Here is an 18,441-nt window from a genome sequence, read left to right as displayed (position 1 = left end):
AGTTTCAGGTGATGTTGCTGAGATGTGTCAACCAAACCAATATCCAGAACCTTTAATTAAGAACTCAGTCTCTTGAAGGCTTGGCAAAAAGGCCAAGCTGAACTTCAATCCCAGAAGATCATCTGATCTTGTTACCAGCCAACAATAGCTGATTTCTTAGCTGGACATGCAACTGTCCACAGTTGTTGCACATCTGCAAGCACCTTTGAAACCCCCTATACCCTAACACTTCTTTTACATGGTGTGCCTGACTTAATCAGTCATATCTGTTGTCACTGGTATATGCCCTGTTCTGTGCTGGGGTATTGCTGTTCTCTCCAACTGGCTGTATGCACATGGAAGGGTGGGGGAGTCCCAGAACAGAGACATGGTGCCAAATATAAAATACTAAAAATGGAAATCAAAATGATCTTATGACAAGGGATCACGTTAACCTCATTGCTTCCATGCAAAGAGGCAGTAGAGATTTTTGGTATTTCTGTTTCAAGCACAGAAACTATTTTTTACGACCTGGGTAAGATGATTCATTCTGTTTTGGTCACATACAGGACCTAAAGCAATATTTATTTACATAAAAGAGTCAAAGCTAAAACTGCAAACGGTAGTCACTTAGATTAAACAGACTCGTGGAAAGATTAGTTGGCTATAATATTTTATTTTGTACAGTTACAGTAAAGTATAGATGAAAACATCCACCGCTGGATCGCTCATGTGGAATGTAACTGCTGATTTATAGGACAGTGGAAGGATTGTGATGCATTAAAGTCTGAACTGAGTTATTGCTTGTAAATGTATCATCTGAGACTACAGAAGCCTCTAGAGTGAAATCAGCTGGGCTTCTTCTTCGTAGAAATGAAATCCAGCTTATTGACAGATATTGCACCTGCAGCTCCCTACCCCCAGGCTGCTCTTTTGAACACCTCATGCAGGCCAGTAAAGTCTACACATACAAGCAAACACTGCACAGAAAATATGCAGAAAGAAAGAATTTACCTATATACAGAAATACAATTTCATTATTAATGCACTAAATTTAAACCAAACTTAACTCAGCATAGAAATGCTTGCATATAAAAGTGAACACCCAGGCACATGGCTTGAAACACAGCCTGAGCTCTAACAGGAGGACCTCGGCTCTATTCTGACAGCCATCTGCAAGCAATCTAAGCTCTTGACCCATCTGCTTTCTCCCAGGCCTGTTCTTCTTTCTTTCCTTCTTTATCTTTCTCTTCTACTCCCTTTTTGCCCCTGAACATATACACCCACACATCTGATTGATGAGTTAGCAGCATGCGCAGTTCAGTTCACTGTCCCATGCAACTGCAAAACAGTACAACTTTACAGATTTTGCTTGGCTTTAACATAATTGCAGGAAATTTGATGTTACTGTTCTAGATAACATTTTGAGTCAGTACATATTACTCGTGTAGTTTAATTACCTTAAAAAACAAAATGGAGAGCAGACAGTATGCTGGTGATGTCTGTAATATAGAGATATAATTAAAGTTTGACAAATTAAAATAAAATGAATTCTGTAACAGATTAAATTAAACTAAAAATCTGCTTTGTTTGAAAAATCTGAGGACAAATCTGCTTTCCACATGGTCATTCAGAGACTTTCACATGTTCAAAAAAAAGCACAAAGAGCATTGTTACGTGTTTGCGCACTGAAGGGTTTGCATTAATTGTACTCAGAAACACAGCCCACATCAGTAGTAACAAATCTCTACTTCCTACACTTTCATTATTAAATGATTTCTTTTGTCTTCTTCTTCCTGCACATGTTTCCAGTAGGACGTCTGGTGTGAGAAGAGAAGGATCAAGAAGCTGAGATGAGAGCAGAGGGCACAGAGGGAAGGCATCTGCGCGCTTGCTGACAGGACAGAGACAGATGGAGCAGAAAAATTAAGAAGTTCCTGAGTTTTGTAAATGAACAGAAAAAAAATGGAAAAGAAAAACAAAGTGGCACCAAAATATTTGCACTTTCTTCTCCCTATGTTTGACATTTTATTTGTTTTTATGTTTTTTTCCTGTCTTGAAGTGACTGAAAAATATCTAGGTAAGAATGAGAATATATTTGCAAAGATGACAGGCTCACCACTGGAAGAGCAAGTATGTGTATATTACCACAATTCTCTGTGTGTTAAGTCTGATGTTTTGATTCCTTCTGTGTGTCCTCACGCGGTACTAATACACATTTTTTTGCCATGTGAATTAAAATTACAGGCCCTTTGTTACAAAAAGCAGCACACAGGTCAGTGGAAACCTATAAAAGAGGATCTTGCTGTGAGTCACATACAAAAAAAAGAATGGTGCTTATTTAAAACGCACTCTACAAGTCAGTCTAGAACAACTAAAACAAATGTGTAATGTTCTATGTGAAGAAGCAACAATTATGTGAGTGGCATGTATCGGAATTAAACTGTGAGTTGAGTCTATGGATCATCAGCACAGAATTAGCTGCGTGAATCCTGCACAAAACCTTCTCGATACATTAACATTTTGGATATCTGGTTTTTGTCAAGTGTCATGCACGCACCGGTGTCGGACAGTGGTAGCTAAGTGGATGTCACTTTTTTTTTACCCAATTACTTTTTCTACAACCCCAAAACATTGCAAAAACACTCTTCTTCACTATTCATAATTTATTTTCACATTCTGTAGTATCAAAAAAAGAGAATTTACAACAACAAATCCCAAAAAGTTGGGATGCTGTGTAAAATGTAAATACAAACAGCATGCAAAGATTTGCAAATCTCATAATCCCATATTTTATTTACAAATGAAAATGTACCATTTTCTGGGAAAAAGCTCATTTGAAATTTATTGGTAGCAACGTATCTCACATTAATTGAGACAAAGCCATATTTACCACTGTGTAGAATCCTCTGTTCCAATCCAGTTGTCTGACTTTTGGGAGATGAATTCTGTTCCATTAACTAAATGTTTTCAGTTAGTGGAAGGTCTGGACTGCAGGCAGGCCAGTTCAGCACCCAGACTCTTATACTATGAAGCCATGCTGTTATAAAAGATTCATCATGCAGTTAAGCATCGTTTTGCCAAAATGTGCACGATTTTCCCTGAACAAGATATCATCTACCTTTGAACACTAATGATGCCTTTCCAGAGGTGCAAGCTGCCAGTTCCATGGGTACTAATGTACCCCTATACCATCAGAGATGCAGGCTTTTGAACTGAGCACTATTAAGGCGGATGCTCTCTTCCCTCTTTAGTTAGGAGAATGTTAAGCGCTTGCTCTCCAAACAGAATTTGAAATTTGGACTCATCTGACCATAGAACAGCTTTCCACTTTGCCTTAGTCCAATTTAAATAACCTTTGGCCCAGAGAAGATTATGGTGTTTCTGCATCATGTTCACATATAACTACTTCTTTGCATGATAGAGCTTTAACATGCATTTAAGAAAATAATGCCTGTTTTTAATGCAGTGCCAGTTGAGGTCCCAGCTATCACGGACATACAATAGTGATTTCAGTCTTATTCTTTGCACACAGAGATTTCTCCAGATTTTGTGAAACTTGTGATATTATCACAAGATCATATTATCTACTGTAGATGATATGACATTTAAACTCTTTACACTCAATCGCTTTTAAAAGGAACATTATTCTAATATTGTTCCACAATTTGGAGATGCGCATTTTTGCAGGTTGGTGGATCTCTGTCTGTCTTTACTTCTGAGAAACTCCAAGAATACCTGATTAGTTGTGAAATTTTCCACAAGCTGGCTTTTTGGTACCACTTACTTTTGAAAGAATATTTTCATGAGATGTCTCAGTTTAAACATGTGATATGTTTTCAGTGTTCTATTTTAAATAAAATATGGGTTTATGATATTTGCAAATCAGTGGAATCATTTTTTTTAATTTACATTTTACACAGTGTTCTGAATTTTTTTTGGAAATGGGTTTGTAAAAAACAAATATAATAATAGAACAAATAGTAAAAGATTCTGACAAATTAAACATGCAAAACAGCTGCTAGTAAAAGATTTCACACAGGATGTTCATGGAACTTTACACTGTTGCACCCAGTGGAAGACATTTCAACATGTTTACACAAAGGTTGGAATACGAACAAACAGTATTAAATATGAAGTAATGAAAGAATTCAGGAATGCAACCACACGCATGTAACCACACAGAGACAAACAACTCTAAAATACAGCCGTATAAAGTTGTGGGTTGCATTTTAGCATAAATGTCCACACAGGTGTTTTTAGAGCTGGGTTATTGAGAAGCTTTATGTTAGATGGGCGAGCTACTAGACCTTGTAATGACAGATAATTTGATAGATGCTCTTCTGAAACCAAGTAGAATTGTACAAATGATTTCATACCAAAACAAACACACTGTTTGCAAAAAGAGCCGCAAAATATTTTCCCGGAAAAAAAACAAAGTTTGAGCTCTGAAACAAAATCTGTCTTCATGTGTTACCGATTTGGTTAAATTTTCCCAAGCCTCCAGAGTTGCTATTGCACCAGGCACCTCTGATTTGTATAAAGTAACATAGATCTCAAGTTTACACTAATGAGGAGCTGGCAAATTGTTGTTTAAGTTCCAAGTCTGACACTATGTGATCAGAATCCATTGCATTGGTGCTTACATAAACAAATGGGACGCATTCACTAATGCATCTTCAATTTAAATGTGTCCTTACCACAGTGGAGGCCACTCATTTATAATACATGCATCCCATTCTTTTGTGTATAAGTTTATATAGTGTTAAAAGTAATTGTGCAGGTTTTGTTAAACTACACTATTATAATGTTAGTATCCGTTCTTTACAAAATCAATCATGTAATGATCTTTCTTTAATTCTGCCTTCTAGTGTTTACTGATCCAAACTGAACAAATCTTTGACTCTCTTGTGGAGATTTTAGTTTTCTAAATAGATTACATTCCAATAAAGATGTTTTAAATATTATTAGTATCAGAGAAAAACGACTCCACAGTTGACTAATCTAACCAGTAAATAGAGTAAGAAGTTCACATGGTTCAATATCTTGTTAATCTCAGCCCATTTCATCGATCATATTCACGTTTACCTCGCAAGATATGGCGTGGCAGTTCATACAGTAAATACTGGAGCCTTCCCAGTAATGTCAGACTATGTATTGTGTATGTAAACACAATTACTGTCTGACCTCAAACAGCTGATGTCAGTCTTGTTGTCTCAAACACTTAAAACTACTCATAGTGGAGCTTTTCCACTTTATGTAAGACACTGAAGTAAGTCTTTTGAAAAATACTGCCCCGGGTGTCTGATAAATGCTAACATTTTATGAGCAGTGAAGGGGGGAAAAAATCCTTTTAGTTTTGCAGTGTAAAAAATAAAAATGTGATCCTCACATTTGGGAACAATCGGAGAATCGTGCCTTTGCTGTTGTGGTTTAAATACTTTGTATGAGTTGTATTCCCCAATAGTCCCTGCAATGGCTCACAATTATGAGACAAAAAAAAGCTCCTTTTGTAAATATGTACAATAAGCTTTGTTTTACTAAATGTCACTGTGGGGGTGTATGATTGTTCACTTACTTCACTGTCATTCTGGCTTCTTGTAAAAAAAGATATACTTTTCTCTCTGTTTATATCATGTCAAACATTAGGCTGTTACAGTAGCTAATTCACAACATGGAAATGCTTAGGCGAGACTGCACGTTGTCAGCTCTGAGGACTGTTTATTTTAACTATGGTGAGGTTAGTTTACTATTTCAGTTTGTGTTTTAAGATTCCCGTCGTCATCACTACGCACAGTCAGGACCATACTTATGCAGTATCTGGTGCTTAATATACTACAATCACAAGTCCAGTTGCATCTAATTTGAATTGGATAGTTATGCCAAGAAACCAGAAAAGAAACCAGCCTTTCTTTGAGGGCTGTGCAGTCTCTCCTGAGTGCCTGTTTCAATCCAGGTTTGAACACAGTGAGCTTATGTGTGTCTGCTGAAGTGCTTCCAGACGCTGCAGAGCTGCAAATCACATGCAAGATCTAAAACAGCCCAAAAGGCTAGTAATCACTACAAATCATGATGGGAAAAATGTAGTGAAGGAGTCTTGTAGCATGTCAGTTTGGTAGAGAAAAGACAGCTTTTTTTTGTTTCACTTGTTTTTGCACTTCACCATTCAAATGTGTTTTGATAATGTTTCTTATTCATAGCAAAGGAAATTAGATCCATGGAAAAGAAAACACTGAAATGTGTTATTTTTGAATAAAAATGATTCATGTGGATTTGGGTGCTGCTCAGAATCATTGACATTTTCAAACTTGTGTCAAAGTAGACACAAGCAAAACAAAAGAGGCTAAAGGCTTTTTTCTTTTAATCTCAAAATGAATCAGTCAAGTGCAAAGCTCAGAAAATGTTCATAAAGTTTATGAGCTACAACGCAGTAGTAGCTTCCACCTGGGTTGTATCACTCTTTGGGATACTTCATGCTGTTTCCTACCTTAAGTGTGTCATAAATTTAAAGCAGCTATCTAGTTGCCCAACATATGGAAGAATTTAACATCTCACTGTTGTATGGACAGAGAGGACTGAATTCAGCAACAAGACACTTGAAAACTTGAACCACGTTATATCTCTTACAGAATCATGTTGAGGAAACTGTAGAGGTACTGTGTGACACTCTAAGTATCCAACTGATTAGACTCACTTTAATATTACTACAATATAAACAGTGGTATTTTAAAAAGCTTGATAATGATTCTAAAGAAATATGGAAACTCTCCATATTACATCTCCTTAAACTATACTTTTCTGGGCAGTTGAAAGCATTTAGAGCTGTTAACAGAAGACAAATTTTCTGAAAGGAGGGCGAAGGAGTTCAATATTGACCCCAAATGGTGAAGATTGTTCACTGCAGGTTGGAGTTTGACAAATTGAATCCAGTGTCTGCACAACAAGTTTTTACTTATGATACGGCATCAAGCAAGCCAACTGAATTTCATGAACTGAAATATTTTAATAAAGATAATGTTTTTACTGAATTTCTCTGCAGACTTGTGTAGTTTTTGTGTTTTTAATGGTTGAAATAAATAAAAGATCCCACGGGAAATTTGTAGCGGAATTTCCTGTCCATGTTAAAAAAGGACTATAATTAATTGTCCCCATGTTTGAATGTGGAAACCTATTATGCACAATTATTTGTGTGCGCTGTGAGATGCCCTGATTTAGTGATGATACTTCAAAGGTGCTGGTGATTTTATCAGTGCATGATGGGAGGAAGAGGGCTTGTGGTGAGGTTGCTGGTGAAGGAAGGGGTGGTAGTGGTTTGGAAATGGGTAAGGGGGAGACAGGCGGTGGAGAGGGCTGGTATCACAGATGAAATTGGAGCCAAGAGGCAGCTGCAGTACATCTGTCTTGTACTGACACATGTGGCATTTGACTTCCAGTGTGAAGTTCAAAAGAGTTTTATAATGACGCAGCTGCTTAGGGATGTATGTGCGTGTGTGTGTTAGTGTGTGTGTTCTTTCTCCTTTGTTGAAAGTGGGGTGAAGGGTAGGCAGGTTGCCGGAGGGGTTTCATAGGTGAAAGCTGGAATTTGGATTTTTGAAAGTGACGTGGGCAGAATAGGAGCGGAATAATGTTTAGGAGTTTTACAACTTTGTGTTATCTAACTTTCTTAAAGGAGTGAGTATTTTTTTAAATTCTTTAAACACTAATTGAGTGACAATCTTTTTTTTTTTTTAAATCACTTATCTAATTCAGGATAAGCAGTTCAGAAAGTGCATAGATAGAATCTTTTGATTCTGGACTTGGAGTTAAAGACATCAACTTGAATTACCGACATTTCTCAAGTGATGGTTTTACAGCAAAGCTGATAATTCAGTCGATAGGAATGCATTCTAAAACAGTTTCAGTAATCATCTAATGACTCAACCTTTTTCCTCGCTGTCTATTTACAAGCATCATGTGTGGAAGAAATCAGTCCAAGAAGTAGTTGTCCAATACAATTAGCCACCATCTAATATTTCCCACATGTTTTAGTAGTGATGAGTAAATTTGCGCATTTTTATCCTCCTTTGTGCGCACTGAAACGCTTAGAAACAGACCAAAACCACCATTACAAGTAATTTAGAGAGCGAGCCATTAGCTTCGGTGATAGCGAAACATTAACGGTGGGGGGATGACGGCGTACACCGCTCACCATTTGTGCCCTTGTGTGCCTGTGCAGAACCTCCCCAGCTGCTTGACTGCAAGGTCAAGGGGTTGCCTGTCAGGAGGCCAGGGCTCAGGGGTCAAAGGTCATATTCCAGACGGGCGTATCCACACGCTGATTAAGAACTCAGCTGCACAGAACAGAACAGAGCTTGCAGGTGGATGATGCATTTGACCCCTCTCCAAAATGCCCCAAAACACTTCTCTTTCTTGTTTGTGCTCAGAAACTTCTAAATATAAGTATCACTGATAAATATAGTCTTGTGATATTGTGACTGGCTTTCTTTAAAAATAGAGCACCCTTAAGGAACTGTTCCAATCATTGTAAGTTTCAGTTTGAAAGGATTATATTTCTTATTCACGCTGAAGAAAGCACATATTTCATTTTGTTGTATGAAATGAGCAATCTCATGTTATTTAACATCAAAAACGTTAACATCAAAGCTATGATGTCAGTCAGCAGTTTAGGGCTTACAAGAACTAGTTTTTAAATATGAAGCTAGATCTGTTTTTGTGTATAACGTTTAATTGTGCTCCGTCTGTAATATAAAGCATTTCACATATGACTCAGTGTAGCTGAGATGATCTGCTTTTCATCACCTCTACGCTCTAGGGGCCATTTAATATTTATGCGAACGTATTCAACTTAAAATTAATGATAAAATTTTTTTTCAAATGATGTGGTTTGCACTGAGTGTGGGAAATGTTTACAGCATTTATATTCATTTGGCTTATGAGTCTCGGCAATGAAATACTGTTAGGGGGCTTGTGGATTTTCTTACGAGACAGGTGTGTGCTTAGCTTACATGATTTCATCATAAAGACACACTTAACCCACATTTTGAGCAAACATATAGCATATTCAAACATCTGTCTTTAGTGAATTCTAGCGCAGAGCACAGATATAAGCACATACTCGATTGTGCAATAATTATTCAATAAAACTGGATTGGATTAAACATTAACGAGCCATGTAAAGAAACAGGATGTAGCAAAAAGAATTGAGCAATTCACTGACTGAAAATAAAGCAATGGAATAATGAAATTAAGCTTTCCGGAATAGTATATCTTCAAAGGTGAACACTGGAGATGAGTTCATATCACCTATAACAATCACTCAATCATAAGGTTTATTTGGATGACTATTAGAAATCAGAGAGACACAATTATGCCAAAATCAGATAGAAACTTATTATTGTTTTACGTGTTCCCCCTTTGCATAGTTTCTGTATTTGACTGCCATCATTAAAGTTTTGGGTAACGCTGTAATGTGCGCAGTAGATGAATAGGGACCATTTTAGAGCAGTTCCTTTGTAAATACACACAAAAAACGCAGGAAGAGTTTATCACGTCAGCAAACATACTGACATTTTGAGACTAAACTTGCATTTCCGTGCTAGTATTCTTCTGATGGAAGCAGGAGGAAGAGGAGTGAAAGTACACATACATGCTTATACTTCATCACAGTATTATCAATAAAAGCCCTGAGGCCCTAAATTGTGACAGCATTGTGTGATGGGTGTTGTCGTTTCCATCCACATGCCACCTCTGCAGCAGCAGTTCTTTACCCTAAATTTCCAATTAGTTAACCTCCCATTGTAGTTAATCTTTGTTGTTTCAATTAAATTCTCAAAAGCAATTTGTTTTAAAAGGGCAAACCATACAAGAATACAGATTTATACTTCCAAAAGACTCCGGCCTGAAAAAACAAACAAACTACCATGCACAGATGTGTGTCACTTGAGGGATTCCAAGACAGAAAATGCTACCAGGTGCCCAAAGAACATATCAGCCAAAGCATGGGAAACCCTGCAAAGAATGCAGTACGACCTCGTGATAACACGGACATTTAGGCTTTGATAAACTTTAGCATGCCACACTATAACAAAAGTACCTGACTTTTTCCATCTTTGATAAATGCGATTATAAACCGTGGCCTACTCAAAGCACCAAACGGTTCCTCTTAAAACCTTAACTGGGGGCAGTTTTGCGGTTTTCAAAGCAATTTGAGGTTTGAGTGCTGCAGACCCAGAGTCAGTGGGAACTCAGGATGTTGATCAGCTGATTCACGAGAACCAGAGGAGGCCCACTGCTGCCATTTTATCAGATATACCTCAAATTCACCAGCTAGGTGTGACTTCGTCACTGTGGTCACTGGTACAATGTGTGTGTGTGTGTGTGAAGTTTCAGCTGGTAGTTGGTTTAGATACACAGTCATATCTAAAACTCAGGGATGAAGAAGCGATCAACGTAGGACACTCAGGAACAGTGGTGAGGACAATCTTATATAGATGATATGGTCTTCCAACTTTGTTTCGGGACAAATCAAGCAGTCTGGTTGATGCAGTAACACAGGTAAGCATGCAAAAAGACAAGCAAAAATATTTGTATGCAGTAAGTATATAGTTTCATATAGTTGCTTGATTTTTATTTGATGAAACATGTTTTGTGATGCTGTAGGGGAACCGCACTGTGGTTCAAAAACATTTAGTCATAAACACTGTATTTGATATATATATGTATATGAAATTTGCACTGCAGAAAAAAATCTCAGTGTCTCTGGTTGTTAGCAGAGTCTTTTTCTTATCATTTTGCGGCAAACTCCTATACTACCACTAATGCTTCCTAAACTACAACTGCTAGACTCCCCCCCCCACTATCTGGTTTTTACAGATAACAAAACCAGGAGAAAAATAAATGCACATACATCCCGAGGGAGTGATACACCATCTCAGACAATCAAATGGCATCTCAGGAGGTTTGTTTGAATCAATGCTTTTCTGTGAACGAGTGAATGAGGCAGAATGAACATAGCGAGGCAGTATCACTTACTCGACTACAACTCTGGACATGTTGCCAGTGCGCCAAACCCTTGTTGTTCTTGCCAAGCTGGACTTTTACAAGTACTCATATGATTGGCCTGGTTGCTGGAATCATGGGAGGGATCAGGAATGTTAATCAATGAACTGAGGTCATAAGGTTAGAAATCAGTAATGGATTGAGTATTTGTCTTCTATCTGCTTAATCATAACCATAACTACTTTGGATTTTTATGATGATTGTAGTCAATCCAAAATAAGAAAGAAAAAACAAGAATGTAAAGGGTTAAAATGACCTAATTAAGAGGTAGCGTTCTCTTATTAGTTATGAATTAAAAGATATAAAACAAGAAATGGTGCTAACCTCAATTCTGTTTCTGCGGCAGAGCCATCTGACAGCCACGCTTGTGACGTCCATCCTGGGAGCGGTGATCGGCTCCCTGCAGATTGGTTACCACACTGGCAACATCAACGCTCCGGCCAAGGTGAACAGAGCTAGCAGCATCTGAGGGACAGCACACAGATTTATGTTTCAAATTGTATTATAAGTGTGATGTGTAAATTAAAATCTATACAAAGCAATCTGCATTGATCAATAGAATTACTTTTGGAAGTATAAAACTGCAACAAAACATAACTCCAGACATCAAAAAGTAGACATTCTCGTCTGGCTGATATTCCATAAAAGGCCTACATTGTCCAGATATAACAGTTATGCAGAGGGGAATGCTGGAAAGCATGCTGCCTGTCAAACATATTACAGAGCCTCAATAAAGCACTAAATAAGGTAACTCTCCGTCTCAGCTTTGGATTTGGCTCCCTTTTTTGGAATGGTTTTCCATTTTCACAGGTATACTGTTCTAACTTTACAAAATGAAGCAGTTGTTCTACCCACTCAAAAATCCCAAGACAATAATTCCTGAAATTGTTCTTGTGGAGGAAGTGTTTCTGTTACAAAAGAAGCAACACATGAATGATTTTGAACACTGTATTAGTCATCTATGGAAAAAGAGGAATAAAAACATCTTTGTAAACTCTTTTTGTGTGTGTGTGTGTGTGTGTGTGTGTGTGTTTTACGTGTGTGTGTGTGTGTGTGTGTTTTACGTGTGTGTGTGTGTGTGTGTGTGTGTGTGTGTGAGTGAAAAAACATGTCATTGCATCTAATTGAGTTACCAGTGCAAACTGATTCACTTTGGCATTGTTGTTTAGATTATCGAAGAGTTTTTCAACAATACCTGGAGAGCCAGACACAACCGATCAATCTCAGATCACAGTCTTACTTTCTTGTGGTCACTCTCTGTCAGCATTAAAGATTTTGGAGCCTTACTGGGCTCGCTGGGAGTCAAATATTTGGCAGATTCTTACGGCAGGTAAGAAAACCAAGCTAACTTTTGTAAAGTTTCCAACAGTGCTTGCTTCCCCCCACCCCTCCTTATAAATTTGCTTGTTCCCCTCCAGGCGTAACTCCATCCTGATAGTTAACGGTTTGTCTGTGGTCGGAGCATGTTTGATGTTTGCCTCCAAAGCCAGCGAGTCATTTGAGGTCCTCATCCTAGGGCGACTGGTTTTTGGTCTGTTCTGTGGCCTGGTGATGAGCCTTAACCCCCTCTATATCCAGGAAGTTTCCCCCACCAACCTCAGAGGAGCATTTGCTACACTGAACCAGGTGTCTTTCGCTGCAGGCATCCTGGTGGGTGTGGTGAGTTGAGCTTACATTTAACTTACTTCTTACTGCTCTTGGTAAGGAGACACATTAAATTCTGTTCTTTTCATTCAAATTCTATTGTTTGTTCTCAAATTCTGTTCTTTTCATTCTTTTTTTTTTTTTTTTTTTGCCTGTCCCATTTGGTTCTTTAGCCGTCAGAATTGTTGTCTGAAGACCAACAAGGATACCCAATGGATTTATTTTGCCAAATGGATCATCGTGGCATTGCCGTATTGGTCCATTTGATCGATCTTTGTTTTTATTATTTATTTTATTTTATTTTCAGTTGTTACAGACGGGACAGACATGAGTGAGGGATAGGAAAGGGAGAAAGAAAGAGGAAGGAAAAGAAAAACAGAAGGGGAGAGGGACAGTGAGAAAGGGGGGGGGATCTCCTGGATCACCTGTTGAGAGAAAAAGAATGTTCTTTTCATTCAAATTCCGTTGTTTTCATTCAAATTCGATTCTTCTCATTCTAATTCTTTTCTTTTCATTTTAATTCCGTTGTTTTCATTGAAATTCCTGTGCTTTCATTCTAATGCTTTTGTTTTCATTCAAATTGCGTTCTTTTGATTCTAATTCTTTTGTTTTCATCCAAATTCTGTTCTTTTCATTCAAATTCCATTCTTTTCCTTTAAATTATGTTGCTTTCATTCAAATTCTGTTCTTTTCATTCAAATTCTGTTCTTTTCATTCAAATTCTATTGTTTGTTCTCAAATTCTGTTCTTTTCATTCACATTCCGTTGTTTTCATTCAAATTCTGGTGCTTTCATTCTATTTTTTTTGTTTTCATTCAGATTACATTCAAATTCCGTTGTTTTCATTCTAATTCTGTTGTTTTTATTCAAATGCTGTTCTTGTCATTCTAATTCTACTCTTTTCATTCAAATGCTGTTCTTTTCATTCAAATGCTGTTCTTTTCATTCTAATTCCGTTGTTTTCATTTCAATTCTGTTGTTTTCATTCAAATTCCCGTGCTTTCATTCTAATGCTTTTGTTTTCATTCAAATTCCGTTGTTTTCATTCAAGTTCTCTTCTTTTCATTCTAATTCCGTTGTTTTCATTCAAATTCTTTTGTTTTTATTCCAATGCTGTTCTTCTCATTCTAATTCTTTTCTTTTCATTTTAATTCGGTTGTTTTCATTCAAATTCCCGTGCTTTCATTCTAATGCTTTTGTTTTCATTCAAATTGCGTTCTTTTCATTCAAATTCCATTATTTTGATTCTAATTCTTTTGTTTTCATTCAAAATCTGTCCTTTTCATTCACATTCCGTTGTTTTCATTCAAATTCGATTCTTCTCATTCTAATTCTGTTCTTTTCATTTTAATTCGGTTGTTTTCATTCTAATTCCGTTGTTTTCATTTCAATTCTGTTGTTTTCATTCAAATTCCCGTGCTTTCATTCTAATGCTTTTGTTTTCATTCTAATTCCGTTGTTTTCATTCAAATTCTTTTGTTTTTATTCCAATGCTGTTCTTCTCATTCTAATTCTTTTCTTTTCATTTTAATTCTGTTGTTTTCATTCAAATTCCCGTGCTTTCATTCTAATGCTTTTGTTTTCATTCAAATTCCATTATTTTGATTCTAATTCTTTTGTTTTCATTCAAAATCTGTCCTTTTCATTCACATTCCGTTGTTTTCATTCAAATTCGATTCTTCTCATTCTAATTCTGTTCTTTTCATTTTAATTCGGTTGTTTTCATTCAAATTCTGTTGTTTTCATTCTAATTCCGTTGTTTTCATTCTAATTCCGTTGTTTTCATTCAAATTCTGGTACTTTCATTCTATTTTTTTTTGTTTTCATTCAGATTACATTCAAATTCCGTTGTTTTCATTCTAATTCTGTTGTTTTTATTCAAATGCTGTTCTTGTCATTCTAATTCTACTCTTTTCATTCAAATTCTGTTCTTTTCATTCTAATTCCGTTGTTTTCATTTCAATTCTGTTGTTTTCATTCAAATTCCCGTGCTTTCATTCTAATGCTTTTGTTTTCATTCAAATTCTGTTCTTTTCATTCTAATTCCGTTGTTTTCATTTCAATTCTGTTGTTTTCATTCAAATTCCCGTGCTTTCATTCTAATGCTTTTGTTTTCATTCAAATTCTGTTCTTTTCATTCAAATTCCGTTGTTTTCATTCAAATTCGATTCTTCTCATTCTAATTCTGTTGTTTTCATTCTAATTCCGTTGTTTTCATTCAAATTCTCTTCTTTTCATTCTAATTCCGTTGTTTTCATTCTAATTCCGTTGTTTTCATTCTAATTCCGTTGTTTTCATTCAAATGTTGTTGTTTTCATTCAAATGTTGTTGTTTTCATTCAAATGTTGTTGTTTTCATTCAAATTCTTTTGCTTTTATTCAAATTATGTTCATTTCATTCAAATTCCATTGTTTTCATTCAAAATCTGTTGTTTTTATTTAAGTTCATCAAAATCCCATAATACACAAATAAGGATTTATACGATACATGGATATGACATGAAACTAGCTGCTCGTGTGCTGCAGGTGGCTGGTCTCGAGATAGTGTTGGGCACAGAGCATGACTGGGCCATGATGCTGTCCCTGTCTCTCATCCCGGCCCTCACACAGTATGTGATCCTACCCTTCTGTCCTGAGAGTCCCCGCTATCTGCTCATCAACCGGCAAGAAGAAATCAAGGCCAAAAGTGGTAGGTTCCACTCACTGGACTTACTGTTCATATCGTTTAATAAATCATCCTCTCTCTAAAGAGATTACTCTTTTGTATTATGATATATTAAAAGAGATGAATTCATTTGTATGACATTCTCAAGTTGGTTCCAGAAGTTAAAATGCAGAAATGGTTTACTACGGTTTACTATCCCAGCTTTGTGGATTTCACCTAAACATCCCCTTAGAATATGTTGAAAGTTGTTTCTTTAATCCTGCAGCCCTGCTGAGGCTGAGAGGCAGAGCAGAAAATGTATTTGCTGAGCTGGAAGAAATGAAAGAGGAAGCTGCTCACACACAGAGTCGTGTCACCATCCAGGATTTCTTCAAGAAACGCAGCTACAGGCAACCGATCATTATTGTCCTGATTGTTAGCCTGGGAAGCCAGCTCTCTGGATTCAATGCGGTTAGTGATAAAATCCTCTTAATCTGAAAAATATTTCTCTGACATATATTTCTCATTTTCTATGTGTTGAAATAGATGAAGTAAAAGCTCCTGGCCTCAACTTTAGCTTTACCTTTTTCCTTGGTGTCATGCTATGGTAACCTAACTCTGAAAGACACCAACAAACTGATGCAAAATATGAACTGATCAGGCAAACTGATCAGGTTAAGCTGCTATTTACCAGTCTCTCTGTACCTGACAGCTGCAGAGACTGGCCAGTTCCATCTTACATGAAGACACCCATCCCTTTTGTGGGGATTTTTAGCTTCTTTCCTCTGGATGGAAAGGTGGCTTACTCACTTTTGGAGGGTGCCTCAAGGAGTACTTGGCATTTCTACATTGGCTTCTTTTCTTTTTCAGTTTTGCACACTTGCTGTAACCCTGAGAAGAGCTTGAGGCAATATCTCAACCCTAAAAAAAACCCCATTGAAATATTTCTCAGTTACTCACTAAACTAAACTAAATTCCTGTGCTTTTCTTCCAGATAATAAACTATTCCACCAAAATGTTTCAGGCCAAGTTTGACCAGGCCAAATATCTCACACTGGGTGTTGGGGCCGTCAATCTGACGTTCACTTTGGTAGCAGTAAGTACAAACCAAGTGCTGATCCTTTATATTGCAGTTCAGTGTGTTTTTGAATGCGAAACAATATTATTTATTATATTTAATAGGTTGCTCAATATAATCATTAAATCAGCTGTGCCCTATTTTGTTGATTTTGTCACAGAAAGCATGAAGTTTTGTCATTATTTCTTCATGAATGGTTTAACAGCATGAACCACAAAAGGGATAGTGTTGCATTTTAATACCAGTGTGTTGTTTTTTCCTCTCCAGTTCTTCCTGATGGAGAGGGCAGGGAGGAGGCGGTTGCTCCTGACTGGTTTCATCTCCATAGCAGTGTGCAACTTAATCATGACCGTAGTCGATTCTGTCCTGGTAAAATCATCTATGTGTGGTTGTTTCCATTTGTGCAGAAAAAAGTTATGTGCTGGTTTTGAATGTATATCCAACTTCTGCAAACCCGATCTTATGACATGATTAAATGGATAATATGAAAAATAAACCATGGCATAGCTTGGAGGATGTTTGAAAAGGAAGCTTCAAGTTTAAACAATAGAGAGAAAGACACCATCTACATGTTAACCTAACAGAATTTTCTACATGTCTACATGACTAACCTACAACCATCCTTCCAATTTATTATTTTACTGTGTAGCATCTGGTCCCAGAACTCAGAAGCCTACAAGTGCTGCTGGTTTTCTGCCTGACTTCAGCCTATGAGCTGGGCCCAGGTCCGATCTCCTGGTTCATTGCTGCCGAGCTGTTCGACCAGTCTGGCAGACCTATAGCCATGGCCTTCAGTAGCCTGCTCAACTGGGGAGGGAAGTTTGTTCTGGCACTTCTCTTTCCTCCATTACTGGTGCGTAACATTTATACCGTTGGCCTGCATGCTGTATGACCAAGCAAGACTTCAGGGGAAACTTTAAAGGTGGATTTCTTGTTTGCTTTTGTGAGTTTGCTTACACCTCAGAGAAATAGCTGTTAAATACAGGCCATAAATCTGCTCCATCTGTTATACTGCACATCTGTATCTATAGCAAAACATATAAATCTATTGCTAAATCCTTTAAATCCAGCTTGAAATAATGTAATAAGTAATTAAATTACAGTTAACAAAAGAAGCATCTGTTCCCTATAGTGCAGCAGAAACGGCAGCCAACATGAAATTAAGACCAGTGAACCAAATCAATACCTTTTGTATTTGCTTTCTTTCCTTCTCTTTTTAACATTGTTTTGCTCTTGTGGTATGAGATTCCCACCTCAAGTGACCATTCCTAGGTAAGCAGAGGTCAAATAAAAACATTAAAAAAAGGATTCTTGTCTGTCTGTCTCACACAGAAAATCTGTGGTGCTTATGTCTACCTCCTTTTTATGATCGTGGCTCTGCTCGCCTTCACCTTCACCTGGATTCGCCTCCCGGAAACAAAGGGTCGTACATTTGATGACATCGCAGAGGAGTTCAGAGGAGCAGAGGGCATCCCGTTGCACAATAAGACTGTATTCAACACTTTCACCTGAGCAACGTGTCAGTTTTGATTGATGGTGGTCAATAATCAGTGTGTAACGAGTCAATTCAATTTAAAGCAACAAAAAATATGCTACAAAACTGTTTTGAATATAAATCTGGTGCTCACAGCATTGAAAATTTACTTTTAAATAACAAATCTTTAACACAAAACAAGAAAACCACAAACGCCAAACCATCTTATCAATGCAATTGCTGTTACTCAAAGCACGCACAGATATTATTTATGCAAAGACATTTTAATACTCAGAGCTCAAAAATGATAATTATTCAAACTCAGAGCACCAAAATTTAACTCCATTAGGTACAGGTTCTGACTCTTACCTTACTTCTTTAGGCTCTCCAGCAAAATGACACTAAAAAAATGATATTAAAAGTAGATTATAGTTTATATTTATCCTGCATGTATGAGGCATTTTGTGGTCATTGTGTTGTTATTTTGTAAAAGCACTAGGGGGAGATTGTGGGAATAGTGGAAAAAGTTTGCAACACATTCTTTGCATAGTTTATAGCTTGTAAA

At 37.1% G+C, this 18,441-nt stretch overlaps 3 protein-coding genes across 12 annotated transcripts in view; 2 read left to right on the top strand and 1 right to left on the bottom strand.

Annotated features, from left to right (window-relative positions):
* Window positions 1-7,007, top strand: part of smoc1 (SPARC related modular calcium binding 1) — a 61,266-nt gene extending 54,259 nt beyond the window's left edge. For 8 of the 10 annotated variants that reach the window (XM_082515889.1, XM_082515890.1, XM_082515885.1 and 5 more), the window contains one exon: window positions 1,792-7,007. In XM_082515889.1, the coding sequence (XP_082372015.1) occupies window positions 1,792-1,831 (40 nt within the window). In that variant the 3' untranslated portion in view covers window positions 1,832-7,007. The remainder of the gene's footprint in view (window positions 1-1,791) is intronic. The other 2 variants (XM_082515888.1, XM_082515891.1) reach the window with 1 other exon arrangement.
* Window positions 1-11,443, bottom strand: part of ccdc177 (coiled-coil domain containing 177) — an 81,275-nt gene extending 69,832 nt beyond the window's left edge. Inside the window, exon 1 of the mRNA XM_082515880.1 lies at window positions 11,362-11,443. The gene's annotated coding sequence lies outside the window, so the exon portion shown is untranslated. The remainder of the gene's footprint in view (window positions 1-11,361) is intronic.
* On the top strand, window positions 11,351-17,938 carry slc2a1c (solute carrier family 2 member 1c; the record flags this gene model as incomplete). Its single annotated transcript, XM_082517405.1, has 9 exons — window positions 11,351-11,482; window positions 12,207-12,367; window positions 12,456-12,696; window positions 15,207-15,369; window positions 15,611-15,795; window positions 16,319-16,420; window positions 16,670-16,771; window positions 17,052-17,255; window positions 17,735-17,938. 9 exons carry the CDS (start codon window positions 11,351-11,353, stop codon window positions 17,912-17,914), a joined length of 1,470 nt encoding a protein of 489 aa, XP_082373531.1. The 3' UTR covers window positions 17,915-17,938.
* Window positions 17,939-18,441: the final 503 nt, after the last annotated feature.

Source organism: Aulonocara stuartgranti (genome assembly GCF_965226115.1).
Source record: "Aulonocara stuartgranti genome assembly, chromosome: 19".
NCBI classification, from domain to species: Eukaryota; Metazoa; Chordata; class Actinopteri; order Cichliformes; family Cichlidae; genus Aulonocara; species Aulonocara stuartgranti.
The sequence above is the reverse complement of the archived record's forward strand: the minus strand, read 5'-3'. Positions and strand labels throughout refer to the sequence as shown.